The sequence below is a fragment of the Sparus aurata genome, chromosome 17 (assembly GCF_900880675.1).
Source record: "Sparus aurata chromosome 17, fSpaAur1.1, whole genome shotgun sequence".
Taxonomy (NCBI): Eukaryota; Metazoa; Chordata; class Actinopteri; order Spariformes; family Sparidae; genus Sparus; species Sparus aurata.
In genome coordinates, this window is record NC_044203.1 from 6583737 (window position 1) to 6607236 (window position 23500).

At 40.1% G+C, this 23500-nt stretch overlaps 1 protein-coding gene across 1 annotated transcript in view; it reads left to right on the forward strand.

The window, feature by feature from the left end:
- Positions 1–23500, forward strand: part of ascc3 (activating signal cointegrator 1 complex subunit 3) — a 169680-nt gene that overhangs the window by 143121 nt on the left and 3059 nt on the right. The window contains exons 35-41 of the mRNA XM_030394226.1: positions 3571–3682; positions 3794–3928; positions 12028–12252; positions 16188–16339; positions 16902–17052; positions 18999–19205; positions 21146–21321. Of these exons, the coding sequence (XP_030250086.1) occupies positions 3571–3682; positions 3794–3928; positions 12028–12252; positions 16188–16339; positions 16902–17052; positions 18999–19205; positions 21146–21321 (1158 nt within the window). The remainder of the gene's footprint in view (positions 1–3570; positions 3683–3793; positions 3929–12027; positions 12253–16187; positions 16340–16901; positions 17053–18998; positions 19206–21145; positions 21322–23500) is intronic.

A 23500-nucleotide genomic window follows, 5' to 3' on the forward strand; every position in this document is an offset into this window, starting at 1 on the left:
CACACACACACACACACACACACACATATTTTTGGCCTACTCTCACAACCTGGTTGGAGGAGTGCCGTGTTCTTCTGTCAAACATATGCGGTGTAGACGGAGCCCATTCCAGAACATTCCAGCCTGTTGATATTTGCACGGCTGTCAGCCCACATTTACCATTCAGGCCCTTTTTGAGGCCTCCCAGTGGGATTTTATCAGTACAAGTTTGTGGAAATCAGAAATCCTTTCAGATTTAAGTCGGGGTTTTTAATCAATATTCAATGTCAACTGTGACAAGGAATCAGTGTTTCGTGGAAAGGCTCGGGCAGCATTCCTGATTGTATTTTGGCTGGTATAGACCATTTAAACACAGCATCCCGTTTTTTTTTTTTTATCTCATCCCACTCCTGTTTCCCTGCTAACTTTACTGTCTCCCTCCATAAAATGTAATGACAAACTGAATTAATGCCATCAACACTATGGTGTGGCCTAGAATAGTAGCACTACTGCGAGTTCATACCGGAATCATATTTCATAAAATGCTTCATCTACCAACAGCAGATAGTGTTTTTTTCTAAATATTCTTTTAGTAGTTGGCGTCAAACATGAACACTAATCAAAGAGAGAAAAAAATATATTTATGCATTTATATATGGGTGTAACATTCTGTTAATGTGTGGAAAATGAAGATTGAATTGACAGTAACTTCTTGTATTATATTTCTTGCACTCACAGTTGACACTTAGTCAGACCCACAGGCTTTACATTAAATCATAACAAAATCAGGTTCCAGTATGACAAACATATTTTTGCCTTTATTGCAGCTCTTTAATCAATAATTATATGGGCACCCACATTTAATCAGTTTCATGTTACATTCAGTGTCTTAAATGTTGCGTCTGAATGTGCAGATCCCCTGACGCCATAATCTCCATGCAGCTGTGTTTTATATCTGAACAGCTAATCTGTCACCACTGCTTTCAGCCTCTGACTTCCACAACACTCACACAGATACACACAGACACAGGGTCCCCTGGGTATCGTAAACGTCTGCAGGCCGCCTCCCTGTGCCATCAGGAGCCTAATGGTGATGATGCTAATGGCCATGACTTAATCAGACAGGCCCACCACCAGTAAAATTCTGTGAAATGTGCTCAGTAAGAAACACATTCAGCACCCAGAACTGTCTGCTGTTAACATGTGGAGCAATGGCAATGAAAGAAATACTTACCATAAAACACACATTAAATATGGCCGTCACCCGTTTCAACGTCTGCTTCCAGCCCACGAGTCAGGCTGTGATTTCTCCTCTCTGCTCCCAACTGCACAATAAATGATTTTGTGTAATGATCATGAAGATATCATTTGTTTTAATGTAATATGAGAAGTGGATCATTTCTTAGAGTCAGCCCTGGTTTGCATGCATTATGCAGACAACTGCAAAATTACTTTATTCTAATATTCCTCTCCCACCTGATAACTGAAGTATTGGTATTCATCCTTGATATGATTGTTTTTTGTTTTTTTGTTGTTTTTTTCTATAATTTGAAAGCTGTGTGTGTGTGTGTGTGTGTGTGCGTGTGTGTGTGTGTGTGTGTGTGTGTGTGTATGTAATGTGCCCACGCTATTAAAAAAAAAAAAACCCTGAGAGAGAAAAAAGACGGACAGAAAAATATTCTTGGGTGAAATACCAGAATACAGTTCTGTTCCGTACGCTCGCTCACCTAAAGAACATAGATGCTCAGGTTAGACATTTCTTAATCCTATTTTAAGTTGCTTTGTAATATAGGAGCAAGGTTTTCATGAAGAAAAATGGATAGTAGTTAATTTACTACATCAACAGTATGGTGGACTTAAATAGAATAGCCAAGCATGCAGGATTGAAAGATACATTGTATACATCAAAGATACATTGTTCCGGATCAATTACTATTTTTATCCCCAAATTCCACCCAGGTCCGGTTTACTCCAGCTGGTCCACTGAGCTCTTTCTCTTGAAAGTATGCTGGAAGGTTCATAGGAGTTTGCCAGTGCAGTGCACATGTGCTTAGTGGTCTTAGTGAGGGATGATTACCACGTTCCTCCTGGTTTCTTCTGGGAGGTTCTGTGGGAAAACAGAGTGTCTGCTACGACCCATTTGGTCCTTGTACAACTGGAGCATGAGCTGTTTCCATATCCCGCGCAGGAAGTCAAACACGTTTTCAGTTGCTATGTTCTCCTCTGGTGTTGTGCTTTGTCAGCAATTTTGTTTTCCAGATTTTATGGACGGGATGGACTGAAAGAACTCATACAGACAACAAACACTATAGACATTGTATTCACAGTACACAACACAACGTCACTTTCAACAGCTGGAAGGTGCTATAGACCCAAACCACATCTAAAAGTGTTTATTAGAAGTCTCACTGCAGCTGGAACTGAAGACCCTCTGAGTCATTCATTAGAACACTGGAGCATCATTCACATCATCACTAGTCACTCTTCAACCTGGAGATGCTTGGTTCTGTGTGAACAAACAATGGTGGAGAATTGGCGAAATGCCGCTTCAGCAATAATGCAGCGTCTCTGGGTGAATGGGCTACTGATTCAGCCTTTTCTGATCATGTTATTGATCCTGTTTTTATCATCTGAGATGATGCTGTACACATGGGGTGAATATATTTCTCTCACTTTAATTGACCAAATGGATCCAATTTGAAGATGGCATTGAAAGTCGTTCATGGAACATGCAAGTCTTCATGTAATTGTTAAAAAAACTTCAAAGTATCCTGAATTTTGATAACAACAGCAGCCTTCTGTTCTCCAAACCACACAAGTGATTTCAAAGTCAGAAAATTGTTAGTGATTGGCACTAAGAAGGAATATTGGCCACTGAGTAATTACGGGGCAGTTTAAAGACTTGCATATGTTTCCAAGAGCGGATTTGTATGAATCTTTTTGAAACAAACAAAAGGAAGGTCTCACATCAGTACTTACAACCCATTTTGTGATACGTCTCTATTGGGTAGCCCACCATTAATGAACAGTTCTCTGACAAAGACATATTTACCATTAACTACATTACAAATTCAAACATTCTCCACTCTTGCAGACTTACCTTCAGGGCTTTCAGCATCTGTTTCTACCAGGTTAATGAAACATGTCTGGTTTCCTTCGTATTTTTATGCACAAATATTGGCATTATGAGCTAATGAAGATTGTCTGTGATTACACTTCTGCTCAGCCTCATGTGGTAACTCTTACTAAGCAGAGCTGAGTATGGAACCCATTTTGGCCACTAGTTGTCTTATTTCAGGTAATAACAGTCAAACCTGGGAATCATTTGCACCAGACTTTAAGCAGCACACTGTGTAAACATAGTAGTGACAAATCATTGTACTCAACCATTGTTTTCTGGGCTTTCCATGCAGCCCTGGTTAGATTTCATCATCAGTATCACATAACTGAGAATCCAAAAACCCAATCAAGTCTTTCATTGTTGTTTGAAGTCTTATTCTTGTTATTACAAATTTGGGATATGACAAGTACATGGTTGTTCATATCCTTATGTATGTTTGTAACATCAATTCCATGGCCTGTGTTGTTTAGTTACTACAACCTAGAAGACATCACCCATGAGTCTATTAACAAATTCCTGTCCAACCTGGTGGAGAGAAGCCTGCGGGACCTGGAGTGCTCTTACTGCATGGAGATAAAAGAGGTGCGTGTGTATTAATTTGAAAATAAGGGTGTTGTCTGTAACATGACACAGATGTATTGAACATGAGATCAAGTTTTTGATTGTCAAATTCTGTTTGCATTAATGTTCCAGGATGATCGGACCATTGAGCCTCTGACGTACGGTCGCATCAGTTCCTATTACTACCTGAAACATCAGACCATCCGTATGTTTAAAGAACGACTGAGGGCTGAGCTGCCAATCCATGAGCTGCTCTCCATTTTGACGGTGAGTTTCTAGTCAGGTTGGCTATTGTCAGTCGTCTCGATCAATGCCAGTTTTATAACAGCACATTACAAATTTTTTGGCAATGTAAACACCGAAACCAAAAAATCTGACTTCATGGAGCGTTCTTGTTGACATCGCCAGAAGGGAACTCTGTCTTCCCAGTTCAAATGGAAAGCAAGATAATTATATCAGTTGTACTCAGGCCAGGCCAACCCAACCCTGGACAGAAGACCAGGACAGAACCTGATGCTGCGATCAAATTGGACATCACTCCAAGCACAATATCTTTGTATAAACTGTCAGAGTTGCAGATGGTAGTTGTTTCGCACAACTTGCTCATGATGTACAAAGTCCATAAACTGTCATTTAGCATTTGTTGTTTGTGAGAGTAAATCCATAAACAAATTTGATTCCCACAAACTATTTTCCAATCAAATGTGTGTTTAAAAAAAAAAAAAAAAAAAACATTAGATGCATTTGTGCATGAAAATTATGAAAAAGAACTTAGTGTTACTTTACTGTTCTTAGCCAGTACACACTTATGCAACTTTTCAATGGCTGTATTTTGTTGTAGCCCAGTCATAACCCTGTAACATCCAGCCTCTGACTTCGCTATCTGGCAGATGAAGAGCTTTATGTAATATGTTGTTTGAATGGAATGTGAAACAGCAGTATATAGACAACTTTTTGGAAATCCACCGAGGATCAGTAACAGAAGACATGCATTGTTGTTGTTCTCTTTTTTGGTATTTGCTAATACATAATACATCAGGAAAAGTTCATGCTCTTTCTCTTTCTCTCTCTGTCCCCCTCTCTCTCTCTGTCTTTCTTACACACACACACACACACACACACACACACACACACTTTACTCTTTCCTATCAAATTAGCACCTCTGTCTGAGCTTCATTAACTTTCTTCATTCTGGGGCTTTAGTGACACGGTCATCCACACTCTGGCCCCTGATTGGTGGGGTCAACACATGACATGGTGGTTTCACACCTTTCACTGAGGGGGGATAATGACACACTCTTTTTTTAACACTGCTTCTAATGGGCTTATAGTGTATATCTGTTACTAATGATTCCTAGTGGATTTCATCACTGTTCAAAAGCAATACATAACAAAATAACGTATTTAAAATATTTTCCAAAATCTTTTTTTGTAAGTGCTTTGATCATCCAGTTCTGTCTAGGCTCATGGTACAGATGCTCATCATCTGCAAGTTCATGCAAGAGATCACACATTTGGTTATGTGACTCTGTATATAAGAACACGCAGATGTCCGCATGTTTGTGTGTTTAACTGTCTGGACCTGAAGGGATCAACAAATTGCTTCAGCAATGAACACATTGTGTTCCAAGGCAAGAATAGAAAATAGGGCCATATACCAAGAAACAAGTGATTGTTTTTTGGTGTTGTTGATCCAAGAATTTTTATTTCCCTAACGATCTCCTCCACTGCACATGAAATTGATGCCACATGTATTCCTTTATCATCTGTGACCATGTGTGTGATGCAGCCTGTGTGCAGAGATAAATAGTTTTTAGTGCTAAAAAAGAGATGGAGAGGATTTTACGGTCTTGGTGGAGTCCAGTGCTTTCTAGATTCCTAAAAGGGTTAGGGCTAGTGTTAAAACCCATTAAAAAGAGCATAACCAACAATGTGTTACTCCATTTCTTTTTCTTAATTTCTTTCTATGTTACTGGAGGAAGAAGTGTATATTCTGGAGACTATTTACAGAGGCGAGTTAAACACATTTGGGGTTCTATTTAGTCCGTCTCGTAGCAGTATGGTGTCAATAGTTATAGATGACAATGGAACTCGATGGTATTGTGAATGAGACATATCAGGCGTGGATATGCACGAACTAATTGTGTGTAGGATATATCCATAGTTGGTTTGAGTCTGCATGTGGGAAAAGAAAATGTGATGTAGCAGTAATTTTAAAACTGCAGTGGACCTTATCCCACCAAAGATATGCCACATGAGGCTGACAGATTTTTCTTTTTTTTCTTGTGGTTGTGATTAGGGCAATTTACAACTTTTGAATAGACTTTTATTTTATGGCTGCTCTGTTTTTTTTTTTGTTTTTTGTACCACCGTGTGAAATAAGTTTAAAAACCCTTATTTCATACTAGAAAGTCATTGATTACTTGTGTGTTTTTGGATCTAAATTAGCTTTTATTGTTGCATTAAACATTTACCATGCAGCCAAATAGTAAAGTAAGTCCATTCAGTGGGTTCAGTGGCTCAACCTGACTTCAGTAATCATGCTAACATATGGAGGGGAGGTTACTGAGACAGTTAAACATCACTCTTCTTTGCACCCATATAGTGGGAAGCAGACCAGAGCATGACATGCCTGGCTGCCTCCCTCCCCAACAAGCTGTGATACAATAGGCCACTGACCCTGCCGCCCCATACACTCCCCCAATGTTAGCTACAAAGCACTGGCATGCTCCTCCAGTTCCCCCTAATTGCTGCAGCGTGGCCTCTAATGAGCAACACCCACACACCCTACACTTGTTTTTTCTCTCTTAACACCACACTGCCTGCTTTTGTCTCTGTTTTATTTCCTGTTGTGTTTGTCTCTGCTTCCTAAGATGGCAGTGTCCTTGCAGTCAAACAAGACAGTCAGTCATGTAGTTTTATATAAATATAAATGCTGAATCATTGAGGGAAACCTTAAATAATGATGACACACAGAGAAACAACAACTGCTTCGGTCAAAGAGCTAACGTCTCAGGTGGGCCATCCCAATATCAAAGAACTTGTGGTGACAAAAGCTGACTGTTATTTCACCAAGAGCTGCACTTGAACACATAAAGAAGACTACAGCCGACAGCCAACTAGATTGTATGTTCTATACCTGTATCAGTGATGTTGCTAGGTACGCGTCCTGCGTCCCTGACGCATTAAAATCTGAAAGGACGCACCAAACTCACTATCCATGCGTCCCGGGGACACACCTAATTTTTCCCATGAAAAACGATACATTGTGAACATTAAACAACTCGTGTTTAATCACAGTAACTGGCAAAAGAAACCTTGTTGTTAGCAGACCAGACAAGCGCTGTTTCAACCCTCTGCGCATCTACTCGGCAGGATGAAAATTTCACAAACTTCTCCAGCTTCTCTGTGAATTCTCTGGAAACAGAGAGCAACCAAAAACAATGTCTGTAACGTTCTCTGATGATTATAAACATTGATTAGTCCTGATACGTTCAGTATACAGGTCGACACCAAACCACATGATGTGTTTTATAATGTTTTTATGTGTTTACAGCTGCTAATGTATGTAACGCTGTTACTGTGATGACATATGACAGTTAAATATTTATTCTGTCTATAATAACCCCATCCTGACATGTAACTGTGATTTTTGATAATCGAAGTACTAATAATAACAATCATGACAAAAAATTAACAAAGACTGCAGATCAAGATAAGAAGCTGCAACTGGCAGTGAGCAGCTTTCTTTTCTGTTAGCAGTGAAGTGACATAGTCCATGACAGAACATTATAAAATATGATAATGTATAAAATAACATTTAATGGTAAAAAAAAAAAAAAGTACAGTTGCAGTAGGCTTCTATTATAAATATTATATTATATTATAATTAAATGAATCAAGACAGATGTCACATTTACATGTCAGGGTGTGGTTATTATAGACACAGATTTAATATTTAAGTGTCATTTATCATCATCCCCCGACCCAAAATTGTTTTTAAAAAACACCACCACCACCACCACATCCATCCCCCGCACTTTTGAAAAGCTTGCTACACCTCTGATTTCAACAATTAAAAATACGAACGTCATAGTAAATAAACCCACGTTTCCACTGGTCGATGCTGTGCTCATTCGTGTCGATTATGTTTTAACATTTAGGGGACGTGCTGTAATGAAATAAATAAAACATAATCCGGTGGTGGTGATGAAAACTACATTGAATGGCAGCCGCCATATTGTTATGCCCAAACGGCGTCTGCGCATACACAGCGCTTCCAACGAGATCCCGTTTTTTCTCGAGTAAGCAGGAAAAGGAGAACGCAAAAATGCCACCAAAGAAAAAGATAAAACCTATTGCAGGTCAGCAGACTATTTGAATTTTAGTAATTTATTTTGGTGCTATTTATGTTGCTACAAAAATGCTGTTTGATTTAAATGTCATATGTCATGCCCCTGTGACAGTTGTTTTGCAATAAACTTTTCAGATTTGGAATTTTATTTGTTTAATTTCAGAACATACATGAATATATCTGTTTATTATAACCATATCATACCACCATCAAAGGAGTTTAACACTTAATAAAATTGGGATGTCGGGACCCATTGAATTTCCCAGGGACCCACTCAACTCACCACCTGTGGGTCCCGTGGACTCACTACATTGACAACCTATCAACATCACTGCTGTATTATTGGAAATAACTCTACCAACAGGTGGCATGTCTGTATTTGTCATTCAAAAAGAGAAAACAGAAGACTCAGAGTATGGCTTTCCTTTTCACAACACTTGAGAAGATGCCTGAAAGCCCTGAGTCTCTTGGTGGTGGAAGAAAGAAGAAGGCAAAAAATGGAGTAACAAAAAAAGGAAATGGAAAACGTTTAACTAACTAACAATTGCTGACCTGAACAGCCAATCTTAGTAATTTCCCACCAACAAGGGCCGACTGGGGCCGACTGATGTCATGGTACGGGACACACCACAACAGCCAAAAAATGCTCAGTGACTGCATTGGCCAATGTCTGACCCTAGGCCTGGTATATCAGGGCCAGAAGAGGCATCTCAGAGACTCCTATCATTCCTGTTGGCGATACTCTAATAACATTGAACCATCAAGTAAATGGCAGAGATCTGGGTACACGGCAGCAATACTATATGATACTACTATATTACATACTTTTGTTGGGGGACAAAGGTAGGGCAGGTGTGGTTAATAGAAATTGATAATTACTAATAGTAATTATTAAAATGAATGCTAAAAAATATGAATTAAATTAATCAAAGGAAGCACCACCCTGCAATCAGGGACCAATGTCCAAACCGAAAACAGTCTCATAAGAAGGGTTCACTTTAAATGTAATTATTTGTAAAATATTTAGAATTAAACTATCAGTGAAGGAAATGAATCCAAGCACTGACCATTACAACCAGCTGTTACCACAAAGCATATGCACGAAAAAACACAGAAAACTGTTCTGTATAATATAATAGAGTGTGAGTGTGTGTGTGTTTTAGAGAGACAAAGAAGAGAGAGAGCCAAGATGGCTGACGCGATCTCTTGGACGATGCTGTCACAGAGTGACTTGGGGTTGTCTACCATTTCAGGCTGGTCAATGGAGGTGATAGCTCAAGGCTTGAACAAACAATGGCTGAACAGTGTCTGTCGACTTAACATGTGCTTTTAACAAGCGTCTCTCATGAGATTATGTGTGTGTGTCTACCGGAATGTATGCATGTGTGGGTTAGTGGAGAGAGATAACAAGTGGCTAACACTCGGAATGAGGCAAGGAGGAAGAAACAGCTATAGAGAGACAATACTTGTTTTGTAAAGTGATAGCCTTTCTATCACTCAGCAGATGGTGAGTGAAACGAACTCAGGCTCGAATCTTTTCGGCCGGTCCTTGATAGGAACGCACCTTACTGTATGCTTCAGATGAGGACAAAGAAAAGCAAGCAACAAGCACAGTGTTTCTAGTGTAAAACCACCAGCAACAAGGGCTCTGAGGTCCACAAAAACTCCCAACTCCCAAATACATGTAGCTTGAAAGCATACAATACACGCTAATTTCTAGTATCATCCCAGACATGTAATAAGCCTCACTGTGACCGCACTAGGGTCCATCCCATTCCTATATCGAGCTCGTTTCCTCAGCTTGGGAGAAATTCATTGGCCAACTCAGTGTCCCTGGGGGCTGACGGTGGCTTCTGAAACAGCAGAGTCAACATGGGTGAAGAAAAAAGGGCAATGCAGGCCGCTCTTGAATCACGCAGCAAGTTGAAAGACTGCAGCCTAGAGGAAGGTAAAACCTTGGTTGGGTTGCTTGTTGGGACTGCCTGTGATTTGCTCTGTTTTTTCAGACATCAGTGAGCAGAACATAACACCTAATAGGTGGCACAAAATACTGATAAATAGATTGACATTGAAGCAGATTGACTTGCAAAGTGGTATTATTACAGACATTAAATGAGGTTCAGAAAATCAGAGTAAACTTCTGGCTTGATTACAACCTGTAAGTCTAGTATAGGTGCGCTTTTCTCTTCAGTGCTGTGCCAGCAATGGAGAAAGGTCTGGCTGCACCCATTATCATTCTGCTAGAGAGGAAAAAAATGCTCTTGCCTGTCTGCATTTCTATAAAAGACTCTTTGACGAAGCCCAGGAAGGAAAAAGAAAAGGGCTTGTTTATGTTCATACCATTAGCAGCCAGGCTAGGTTTTGGCTAACTTGGCAACTTTCAGTATGCAGATTGCTAGCTCTGAAGTTGTTGTTGTTTGCCATAGAGATGGGGATTTTAAAAACGTCAGTAGAGAGCAGAAGGGGAGGAGTACACCAACTAAAACAGTTGGCCCATGGCAGTCAATAAGTCAGAATAACAAGCCGTTTGATAATTTGACCTTTTGTCCTCCTTACAGTCAGACTCTGACATAGTGATAGTGCCAGGTTACAAAATCTCAGCAATTACTCTGTTGTCCTTTTAAATCCTATATTCACAAACAAACTCTGACTTCTGAGTTTTCAGTGTTTCACCCACAGCCTGATATTAAAACATACATTACAAGATAACAAAGCTGCAACAATTGTTTTAATCAATGTTTGATGTGTTGATTATTTTTTGTTAGTATTAAGTAAAAAGTTTGTGAAATGGGGCTCCTTGGCAATCAAAAGGTTCAGGTCTAACCTATTAATTTCAAAGTCCAAAGTGACAGCTTTAAATAACCTACCCTTGTGATTACTTAAGCGATTAATAAAGCATCAGACCGGCTTTATATTGCTCTTCAGTTGGTTGAGTAATTGACTGACTTTTGGCATCTTAACAAAAGTAGAAAAGATAATGAAGCTTTTCTAAAATACATCACAAACAATTACTAGCATTTCTGGAAATTAACTAGTTTGAACAGCAGGTCAGGTCACAAAGTCTCTGCATCCTTTCTTTTATTCAAAAAGATAATTTTGTAAAACTTGTAAATTGTGTTTGTGTAGAAGCTGCACTGTGGACCTGACCCCACAATGGATCTCAGCTGTGTATACCTGCCTTCTTCTTGTTTGCCTCCATCAACTCTTTCTGTTTTCTCTGTGGAAATACAGCACTACTCTCTCCCTGTTCCGTCTCTGATAATGTTACTATCACAGGGTGTGAGGCAGTGTGGAGTCGCTGGTTATGATGTCTACCTTAAGATCTATAGTTTTGTTCTCCAGCGCATCCATATGCAGACATAATGGCATTGAATGATAAATCATTCAGAGATGACTCCAATTCCTATCCTTCATCCCAGCCCCCACCCCGGTCAGGTCCTTTTTTAAGGCCTAGCTTTTGAATCACTGCTTCAGTCAATGATAGATGGAGCCCTAACAGTCTAGGCCGGGGGGGCTGTGACAAATGCCTCCAGCACAGCCTGTTGATGGGACTACATTAGCCGAAGTTGAACTGGAGTGAATTAGAGGAGAGGAGCCATGCGTGTCCATGCATCTCTCTGTATAACAACCACAAATAAGGTTCAACACACAACCCTTAGTGAGCAGATTGATGGATCATCATTGGCATTTCTTTCACGCCCAATGACCCAGTCCATTTTACTGTGTCTTTTTCATACATCCTCAGAAATTTACTTCAAATAATTTGAAGAATTCAGAATATCGTCCCCACTACTGATGGAATTTTATAAGCAGGTGTGCGGAATTTTTCATTCATCAGTTCTGGTTAAAAGATTCCCTTGCAGTCTTTATGGGAAGGGGGGGGTTTTCAGAGCAGGGTAAAACCAGAACAACGGTGACTTAAATGCAGCTGTTAAGGTACAGATGCTGGAGTTAAAATGGTCTGAGCACATGCTTTCGACTTCCTGTTTCACTTTTGATCTCTGTTTCTCAGGATGCAGAGGAGTATGCCGAGCTGCCCGTCAGACACAACGAGGACCAGCTGAACAGCCAGCTGGCTCAGCAGCTCCCCCTGCAGGTCAACCCCCACTCCTATGACAGTGCCCACACCAAGACCCACCTTCTGCTGCAGGCCCACTTTAGCCACGCCCAGCTACCATGCAGCGACTACAACACCGATACCAAGACAGTGCTGGACAACGCCATCCGAATCTGTCAGGTAGGATTCACAAAATAGTCGATAAACAACTGCTTCAAATTACCAACATGAAAATTTCACAAATCTTTGAATGACCATTTTCTAAAACATAAAAAAAGCAGCAATGATTTAAGCTTTAGGAATCTTTGTCCCTAAGGATAGATAACTGACTTTTCAGCAAGTGCACCTCAAATGATCATGTTTCCACCAGCCTGGTATAGCATACTCTAGCTACACCATGAAGTGCCATTTGTCCTGCAACTTGCCAGTCAGCGGCATTGACTCAAAAAATTAGATAATGCACAATTGTTATGTTAAAGCATTTGGGGTCACTGCAACCGGGTGAGTATGCAAACATAGCCCTTTTTAGATAAAAAAGGCGGCACATTTGCTCCAAGGTAAGGGCGGCAATGTGCCGCCTTGTCTTTCTAAAACGGAGGTGTAATATTCTCTCCTGTTTTTTGGTTTTAAAACTCCCCGGCTGTGGGTCGCACAACAGTACACCTCATCGACACCTCCGCCCATCTCATGCAGGGGCCGGCACATTGACACCTCAGATTTAGATAGGAGGCGAGGCGGAAATAAGTGTACCCTCTGAGGCAGCAAATCGGCGGACCAAAACAGACCCCCAATTTGCCGGCCTCTGTCTAAAACGGCAGACCTAGCCGCCAAAAGGACGGGCAAATTGGCGGCTTGCTGCCCTGTCTAAAAACGGCTCATGATAATGAATTTATTTTATTGACTTTTGTGTTCCATCATCCAGGTTGTGAAGACCTCTAAAATGAAAAACGTTGTTGGTAGTCGACCATATCAGATATAACTTGTTATCATTAATTACATGACCAACTAGACTAGAGGCCAAAAAACGTCACCAAACTGTTGGATCTGTGTGATAGACTGTATGATTTTTGCAGTTTGATAAATAAAATATATGAATCTTTTTTACTTTTTAAACTGTACTATCACTATGATTTTTATGAGATGATGTATATCATTTTAATTGTTGATAATTGTAGTAATGGCATTATGTGATAATAGTATTTGAATAAAGTAGCGCACATGCAAAGCGATCACATCTTGGGAGGAGATGCTGTGCTGTAGATATGAAGAACAGAGAAAGAAAGGTGAATGTTTAACATTGGTTGGTGATTTGTAGTTGAACTTGCTGATCCATCTCATAAATAACATGATGCTCAGAGGTTAGGTCTAACAAGCCACAATGGGTCTGCACCTCAGTGTTTACTTGGAAAGTGGCTCAGGACACATGAGCAACAGAATACTCACCCACCCCAAGTCCATTATCAGAGTCAGTAACTCTGAGAACATACCCATCATTTTGTCGATCAAAGATTGTCCATGCAGGTTATCTCACGGGTAAGGTGTGATGTGCTAGCTGCTGTTTATTCAGCTTCTTTTCATGTACTGTTTGAAGTTAGGACCATGGCTGAACGTCTGTAAGCCATTGTCCACAGCTCAGGATGGGTGGTTGTGTGTGTGCACATTTACATGTGCTTGTGATTTTCCATGCTGTGTATCTGGCAGTGATATTGCATGGCTCATGGATGTGGTTACTTCTCTGGTGTCCTGCTGCTACCGTTTACTGAAATGGTTCTGGTCTTGAGGTTCTTTATGTTTTTTTTTATTGAATTAATGTATATTTTTACTGTTACCACAGTATACATCAGGTGAATGCAACATATTGTTGCTGTCCTTTGACAACATTCTAATTGACTGGACCAGATTCATAACCATTTCCCCTTTTCAAATGTATACTACCAATAAGGCAATGAGCCTTGTCATCTAGCAAGCCCGTCAAACAAATCCCAGAATATTACAATGACTTCAGGTGATAATCTGCACAGTCTACAGATCACTCTATAGATCTGTAGTTCAGTCTTCAGGATGAGGTGGACCTGAAGGTGCATAGCTTGAATGTGTACCTGAATAAAGATATTAAACCAGAGCAGACCAATACACAAGGAACAGGCCTGGGCAATATGGATATTGAGCTATGTGTAACTTTTTATCACAATCACAATCTTCATTGATACAGTTTATATTTACTTGAAATTCAATTGAGAAATACATTAGTCCAAAAACACAATAGAGACATTGAGTCACAATGGCTGGATGGTTAAATATTCTTTAGGAAGCTGATTAGTTCAGTTGCAAACCGGACAAGAAACAAATTTGCACCTTCAAAGTTTGCAACACTGCAACATTAAGCCATGCAGTTTCCTCAGTTATGGACTCTGTGGCTTTCATTTCCCATACAATTCCCATTGCAGCATTGATTCCGTTGAAATTCAATCATTTTATAGGTGGTCATGGTTCATCAGAATACAATTGAAATAGTCAAATATGGCCAAGTGCAATGTTCAAATCCCAGAGGTTGAAATGTTTTAATTAAGGTTACTTTTGTGGCAAACATCATAACAGTATAACTGTAGTACTGTTGTTCTGCAGTAATGTTCCAGCCTACAGATCTGATAAACAAGATAACATGTCTGTGGTACAGACCCCAACAAATGTCACGTCATAGCAATTTTTTTTTGTGAAAATGAAAATTGTGATGCAAAATGTATCATTAACACTAACCGTGAATCATATCGCAATGACAGTAACTGACAAAATAATTGAAAAATGACTTTTTTTTACCATATTGAGCAGCCTTGATTAATAATTTCTTAACAATTTTAAATGCATTTGTAATTGCAACTCATGATAAAATTCAGTCTGTAGTGGAAGCAAAAAAGTAGAGCTCAATCTGGAATGAAGTGACACGTGAATATATTTTCCAGGTATGTGGTTTTGCCTTCTGTAGTATTGTGTTGTATATTCTGTCATCAATTTGCTCAAGTAGCTATTGTCAAATGTGAATCACTCCTAATTTGTACTGCAGTAGCATTTTAATTTATTTTGCTAAGCCTCTTCTGTGGATCCAGAGTTGTCTTTAGTCCTAGTTACTGTCAGGAAATGACTTGTAGATTAATGAAGATTGTCCAAGAGCAGCCCTATTCAGCAACCTCAAACCTCACAAAGGGGTGAGGGGAAAATCACAGGGCAAGCAAATAATGGAGCTCAAGGCTGGCTTGAAAATATCATGCTTTAGTGTTCCCTCTACTTCCTCGTCTCTGTCCCTGTTTCACAACCAGTATACGTTCAACCTCATGCTGCCAAAAGTTTGATATTCCATCTCTCACCTTTTACTGAGGCAATAAAAACTTAACCAACTGGCCCTCCGTTCTAACAGTCACGGTTGAGTTTGTGATCTGGTCTAATTTGTTGACCTCCCTACCTTGTTACAAACCTAAGTTACAGTAAAGTGATGTCGTTTTCTGAACTTACCAGGCTGTTCTACTTGTTCTTCTACTTGTCTTTACAGACTTAAATAGTCATTAAATCTACATTACTGATGATTATTTATCACAAAACAATTGTATCAAAATGTTGTGAAAGTACTAACAGTCATCCCTACAATATTATCATAATTTCGATATTGAGGTATTAGGTCAAAAATATTTTGATTTTTGATTTAGTTGAATCTTCAATTATTAAGGGTTTTTGAGATTTTGAAATATCCAGATATATATCATGTATTACGATATAGCCAAAAATGATTGTTATATTATTTGAAGGCCATATTGCCCAGCCCTATCCCATGATTGTTCAATTTCTTTTGTTTTGTTAGAGACCCCACTGAAACTGCTTAATTGCACGCGAAAAAGCAGGAGTTTTTTTTCCTACTTCTGAAAAAAACAACAACAACAAAACCAGACCCAACCTGAGCCTGAATCTATGCGGAATATACATAAGCCAAAAATGGCCTGAGCCAAACTCTTGGGTGAATCAGGGCCAACATAAAAAGTGGTTGTTAAAAACTTTGCTCATTTGATGAATAAAAATCACGATAAGTCTACCTAGAATTTTATACTCTCTTCTGATTCTTTTCTCAGGCGATGCTGGATGTGGCTGCCAATGAAGGTTGGCTCGTTACAGCCATCAGTATCTGCAACCTGGTGCAGATGATTGTCCAGGGCCGCTGGCTGCATGACTCCTCATTACTGATGCTGCCACATATAGAACAACAAGACCTCTATCTGTTCAGGTAAAAAAATACTTTAACACAGGTACAGCTAACATGTGTGAGAAATCAATTCTAGCTAGCTCTAGTAGATTGCTAATCTGCCTGGTTGTTCCTCCTGGCTGTGTTTAGAATCACATTACATTTCATCTGAACAGCTTCTCTCCATGTCAGTCAAAGTACTCTGGGTGTTAGGGATTTCACAGATTGAAGGTCTGGCTGCTGTATCGACAAACAGGACTCAGTACCGTATGCACTAATAAACCATTCCTTTCCTTACTGGAGGTATGGTTCTCAGCTAACATCATCAGTTTCTGCAAACCTCCTGCACAGGCACAAACACACATGCAGTTACACCTATTCCTAGTTTTTCAGTGCTCACACACAGTATGGATTTCTAGGCCTGCATCCTACAGTGTTAAATAATTTTGTGCAAACTCAATAAAAATGGTAAGAGAGGGATGAGACAGGATGAGCAACAGTCCCTGTGGTGAAAGACAGCAGGAAGTGTGGAGTCGGATTTGTTTTGTGATGCTGCCTCAGGACCAAGAGTCTCTCCCTACCCTCTCTTCCAAACACAATATAGGAAATGGGCACACAGGAAGGGGAGGAGCAGCACGGGAGGCTTCGATGGGCCAATTGAAGGACTTCCTGAACTGATTGCCACCTGCAATGGAAAGGAAAGTGTCTTGGCTGCCATTCTCGGCCAAGAGTTTAAATCGAGTCAGATTGCACAGGTAAGATAACAAATGTTATAACATCAACAGCAAATTGGGATATTATTGAATTATGCATTTTGGTAAAAAAGTGCTACAGAAACAACAAACAAAAACTGACTATGGGAAGTTGAATACTGTACGTTTTACAAATATGATCTCCAGGATGGGCCTATTCCCACATTTAGTGCATCCTCACACGCCCGCACACACACACACACACACACACACCATTATCAGTGACATGCCATGAGCAGTCTTGCCACTGTGGTCCTAGATACCTCCAGGATCCCCAATTACAGCTCCATTGATAGGGTTTACAGCTCCAATTTAAGTGCTAATTGCAGCAGTAATGACAGTGTCCGGGCACGACGGCAGACCCCATGGCTTCACCCAATCAGTGCCCCCCCCCCCCCCACACACACACACACACACACACACACACACACACACACAGTGTGGTGGCCTCTCTAATTAAATAATTAGATGTGCAGCAGCGTTCCTGTCTGACTTGCTCAGGGAGCGTAATCCTCACATAAATAGCTTTTGGCTGGTGAATTAGAGCGGTTTTTCTCCTCCTAGCTTTCAATACACAGCCATAGACACACACACACACCCCTCTTCTATCTCTTTTTTCCTGTCACTCTCTCTGTGCCTTTAAATTTTAGTGTCTTATGTCTTCCTCATGGTGGTGCTTTTGGCTTGACCCTACTGTTACATTCTGTATAAGAAATCTCCAAGGTGCAGTCAGTGATTAGAATCCAGTACACTTTTTGTTTAACTTAGTGAATGTCTCCTCACAGTCCAAGGTCTGTGTGTGCTCTTAAGATAAATTCAGTGTTCGTTAACAGCCTTGGCTCTGTAAATGGGGAAACAAAGGATAGATCTATATGTATACAACAGTATTTCCACATTTAGGCTCATGTTCAGACTACCAGCCAAATTCCATTTTTGGCATATCCAGATTGATTTGAGGGAGTCTTAACAGCAGAAAAAACAAACAAATGAAATGATTTGTGCAAATCGGATCCAAACCACATTTGAGGTGATTTGATATGTGGTCCAAATCAGCTCCGTCTGGTCCTTACCACAGCAACCCACGCAGATAGGTTTGTGTTGTCTAGTGTCACAAACCGGGCCGCACGGCCATGACAAAGCAAGGAGATGCACACGTGAGACAATTAACTAATTATTTATTGAAGAAAAAGTAACTTAAAAAGTAACCTAAACTAATCATGGCGTGTGTAGTCAGTGGAATCAGTGGTGTAGGTGAATGCATGGGTGGAGAAGTGTGTGTGTAATGTTGTAAGAAGGATGTACAGAAACCCAAATGCTGAACAAAGCGTCTCAGGGAGGAGAGCAAGCCTTGACTGAGCTCCAGGAGAGAGTTAAAAGCACCCAGACTCTCACAGCCCAGGTGGTGCCAATGCTGCTGACGACCCTGCTGATGTCAGAGGGGAGAGAGAGAGCAGGGAGGGTCGTCACATCTAGAAAATACGATCTGATCACTAATAATTCAGATACAGATCTGATTTAAGAAACAAATCTGAACAGATCCATTTACAGCTCCTGGTTAGATAGTAATAATGTTCTGGATCAGAACGTATGCCTTTATACAGCCAGATGAATGCAGACTCCTAAAAGAGAAAAGAGAAAACTTTTCTTGTATGTCAGTCGAGATGTGTGTGTGTGTGTGTGTGTGTGTGTGTATATATATATATACATACATACATACATACATACATACATACATACATACATACATATTAGCTAAATCATCAGTGGATTATCTGCCCAGCTCAGTTAGGAGGAACCAGTCTTGTGTAACATACAAATGTATGAATCTCAGTCTTCCTCCTAATTTCCTATTATTCCTGTCTCTCTCTCTCTCTCTCTCTCTCTCTCTCTCTCTCTCTCTCTCTCTCTCTCTCTCTCTCTCATCACCATCTTCTTCATCCCTTCATCAGGCATGGTCCTTCCTGAGTCATCTCCCAGTGCTGGAGGTGAACATGAGTGTGAAGGGCTGGTGGGAGGAGAGCCAGGAGCAGACGGAGCGCCCCCTGCCTGCAGCGGGAGCTAACCTGAGGGAGGAGAGAAGCTGGCTGGATGTCCACGCTGACCAGGAGTACGTCCTGCAGGTGTCCCTGAGACGCGTCAACCAAGGCCAGCAGAGGGTCAGTATGCTCAATGGCAACACTCAACTCTCTACTCAGTCACTGTAATGTATCACTATAAACTCTGGACACCACAAAGTAAGCTCTTAGAAGTAAACTGGCTTAACCTGCAATATTTTTTTATATGTATTAACAGTTGATCCGATGACTGCATATTAATGTTTTCACATTATACGTCACCCAGCTGCAGTTACCGTTAGCCAGATGTTGCCTTAACCAACTATTTTTGTATTATTGACTGAATTTTTTTACAGTAATGGAAAATCTGAAAGCTATCCGTCATTTTGACAGATTAGAACACTGAGGATAATCGACCATAATGTTAGTAATATGTAATATGTGGACCACCTGTAGAAGACCCCGTTGCCATCCGGATGCTGACAGCATGTTGAACAGCTATGGTAGGGAGAACTTGGAGCATATATGTGGCCAGATCCAAAACCTAAAAACAATCACCTCTGCAGCGATCTCACTTGCAGTTTTGGATTACACGGAAGTTTTACTACCCAGCTTCCATCCATGCAAACCATCTTTTGCAACGTTCTTCTTTGTCTGTTAGAGCACATCAGTAGTGTTGTGTTGTTATATTGCCCTCCTTTGTCACAGCTGAAAAAAAAAAATAGTCTGCTTTGTACACTCCTAGCAGCAAAGAAAAGGCACAATTCAACTTTGGAAAACACACAAATGTGTTGTTTATTAGTCATTTGCCATAAAACTTCATTTAAGCAAAGCTGCTCCAAATTCGACTCTTCTAAATCAGTGAAAATGTAAGTGATTTGAGGCTGCAGTTTGTTATCTTTTGAACACTTCTAATAAGGCATTCTTTGTTCAGTTTGCTCTGCATGTTGGCTGCAGATGCAGTTCTGTCTGAGAAAGATATACTGATCTTCAGATGGTGTGAATACTTCAAGGGGTCCTCCAGTGATTTAGTATTGTGCCTCCATGTAGTTGGGGTACTAGTTTGTGAAAATCTCTCCAGCCTGTGTTGAACTAAACCCGAGGAACTTCAAATGTAGCTGCAGTTGTCGGGACAGAACAAGCACATAAACTGTTTGTATGCAGAGTTGTTAGTAAACCAAACATGCTTTTTTTTTGTAAGGAAAATGTTAAATATGTATTCATCAGGTTTGAAATATAAGAGATTTATATAAGAAAGACACTTTACAGTTCTGCATAAACACCTAAACCAAATGCAAGTAATCAAGAGGAAGAGATCCCTGATAGAGGGGAAATTCTATCCATAATGATGTTTTCCTTTGTGTTTAATCACCGGAAACTAAGAACTGTTTTTTTTTTTTTTACAAAGGGAGCAGGTCCTTTTGGTACTCCGTACAGTCTGCCATGTTTCTACAGTAGCCCAGACCAGACAAACCAAATGCTATTTCAGGAGAGGGCTTCTTTCCGGCCATCATAAGGGAGGGGGGGTCATGGGGTTTTCAGTTGGTTGCAGTCTGCAGCCACACTGCTAGATGCCACACACTGGACCTTCAACAACTGTGATACATAAACAGCACACACTCACTTTTTTTCTAATCAGTCAAATTGCTTCATCTGTGTTATGTTGCCTGGCACCGTAGTGTCTGTTAACTTTCCTTGTCAGGTCTTAAAATGTACAAGGTAATGTATTTGTCATTGCACAACACAGGATTGCATAATGAAATGAAAGTTCATAAACTCCTCCATGCTACACAAACAAAGAACATGTATAGTTACTTATATACAAATATACATAAACACGTAGTGCATCTTTTGAATCTGCGACAGGGTGAATGTAAGCAGCAGCAACAAGATGGCGAGGATTCATATCAAAAGTTCAACATCTTGGAAACACTGTCATCATCTTTGACTGTGTGTGAGAACCAAGCATCGATGTTTTAAACACAGAGTCAACTTTTTAGTACGCATGTCACATTAAGGGCCCTCCGTGTTTGTTATTTCAGAGGAAGCAGGACAGTAAGGCCCAGGCTCCCAGGTTTCCCAAGATGAAGGATGAAGGTTGGTTCCTGGTCCTCGGGGAGGTGGATCGCAGAGAGCTGCTGGCTGTCAAGAGAGTTGGATATGTGCGCAACTGCTCAGCTGTGTCTGTGGCCTTCTACACACCAGAGAAGACTGGAAAGTAAGCCACTGTAAAAGAGGAATGATTTAAGCCAGTACATTAACAACTACCAACACCTCATCATCATACATGTCATATACAATATTGTGAATTTATGGACAAAAACCAGTCTTTATTATTTCAGATTGTTTTAGATGCCCTGCCTCGTTCTAACTGAAAAAATCAAGACAATGTGTTTTCTGTTCCCTACACTGTTTGTGGCTCTCAGTTGTAAGCCACTGCTTTCTACTGAACATGCACAGTAGATGTATGTACATATATATATATATATATATATATATATATATATATATATATATATATATATATATATATATATATATATATACACTACCGGCCAAAAGTTTGGGGTCACTTAGAAATGTCCTTATTTTTGAAAGAAAAGCACTGTTTTTTTAAACAGTGCTTTAAACTAATCTAAGTTTAAACTAATCTATACATTGCTAATGTGGTAAATGACTATTCTAGCTGCAAATGTCTGTTTTTTGGTGCAATATCTACATAGGTGTATAGAGGCCCATTTCCAGCAACTATCACTCCAGTGTTCTAATGGTACAATGTGTTTGCTCATTGGGTCAGAAGGCTAATGGATGATTAGAAAACCCTTGTGCAATTATGTTAGCACAGCTGAAAACAGTTTAGCTGGTTAGAGAAGCTATAAAACTGACCTTCCTTTGAGCAGGTTGAGTATCTGGAGCATCACATTTGTGGGGACGATTAAACGCTCAAAATGGCCAGAAAAAGAGAACTTTCATGTGAAACTCGACAGTCTATTCTTGTTCTTAGAAATGAAGGCTATTCCATGCGAGAAATTGCCAAGAAACTGAAGATTTCCTACAACGGTGTGTACTACTCCCTTCAGAGAACAGCACAAACAGGCTCTAACCAGAGTAGAAAGAGAAGTGGGAGGCCCCGCTGCACAACTGAGCAAGAAGATAAGTACATTAGAGTCTCTAGTTTGAGAAATAGACGCCTCACAGGTCCTCAACTGGCAGCTTCATTAAATAGTACCCACAAAACGCCAGTGTCAACATCTACAGTGAAGAGGCGACTCCGGGATGCTGGTCTTCAGGGCAGAGTGGCAAAGAAAAAGCCATATCTGAGACTGGCCAATAAAAGAAAAAGATTAATATGGGCAAAAGAACACAGACATTGGACAGAGGAAGATTGGAAAAAAGTGTTATGGACGGACGATTGAAGTTTGAGGTGTTTGGATCACACAGAAGAACATTTGTGAGACGCAGAACAACTGAAAAGATGCTGGAAGAGTGCCTGACGCCATCTGTCAAGCATGGTGGGGGTAACGTGATGGTCTGGGGTTGCTTTGGTGCTGGTAAGGTGGGAGATTTGTTCAGGGTTAAAGGGATTCTGAATAAGGAAGGCTATCACTCCATTTTGCAACGCCATGCCATACCCTGTGGACAGCGCTTGATTGGAGCCAATTTCATCCTACAACAGGACAATGACCCAAAGCACACCTCCAAGTTGTGCAAGAACTATTTAGAGAAGAAGCAGGCAGCTGGTATTCTATCTGTAATGGAGTGGCCAGCGCAGTCACCAGATCTAAACCCCATTGAGCTGTTGTGGGAGCAGCTTGACCGTATGGTACGCAAGAAGTGCCCATCCAGCCAATCCAACTTGTGGGAGGGGCTTCTAGAAGCGTGGGGTGAAATTTCTCCTGATTACCTCAACAAATTATCAGCTAGAATGCCCAAGGTCTGCAATGCTGTAATTGCTGCAAATGGAGGATTCTTTGACGAAAGCAAAGTTTAAAGGAAAAAAAATATTATTTCAAATAAAAATCATTATTTCTAACCTTGTCAATGTCTTGACTATATTTTCTATTCATTTTACAACTCATGGTGGTAAATAAAAGTGTGACTTTTCATGGAAAACACAAAATTTTCTGGGTGACCCCAAACGTTTGAACGGTAGTGTGTATATATATATATATATATATATATATATATATTATATATATATATATATATATGTATATATGTATATATATATATATATATATGTATATATCATGTATATATATATTACTATCTCGCTCTCTCTCTTATTCTATATCTTCATTATATACTATCTATCTCTATCGTCTCATTCTGTCTCTCTCTGTCCTCTCTGTCTCTCTCTCTCTCTCTCTCTATCTCTCTGTCTCTCTCTGTCTCTA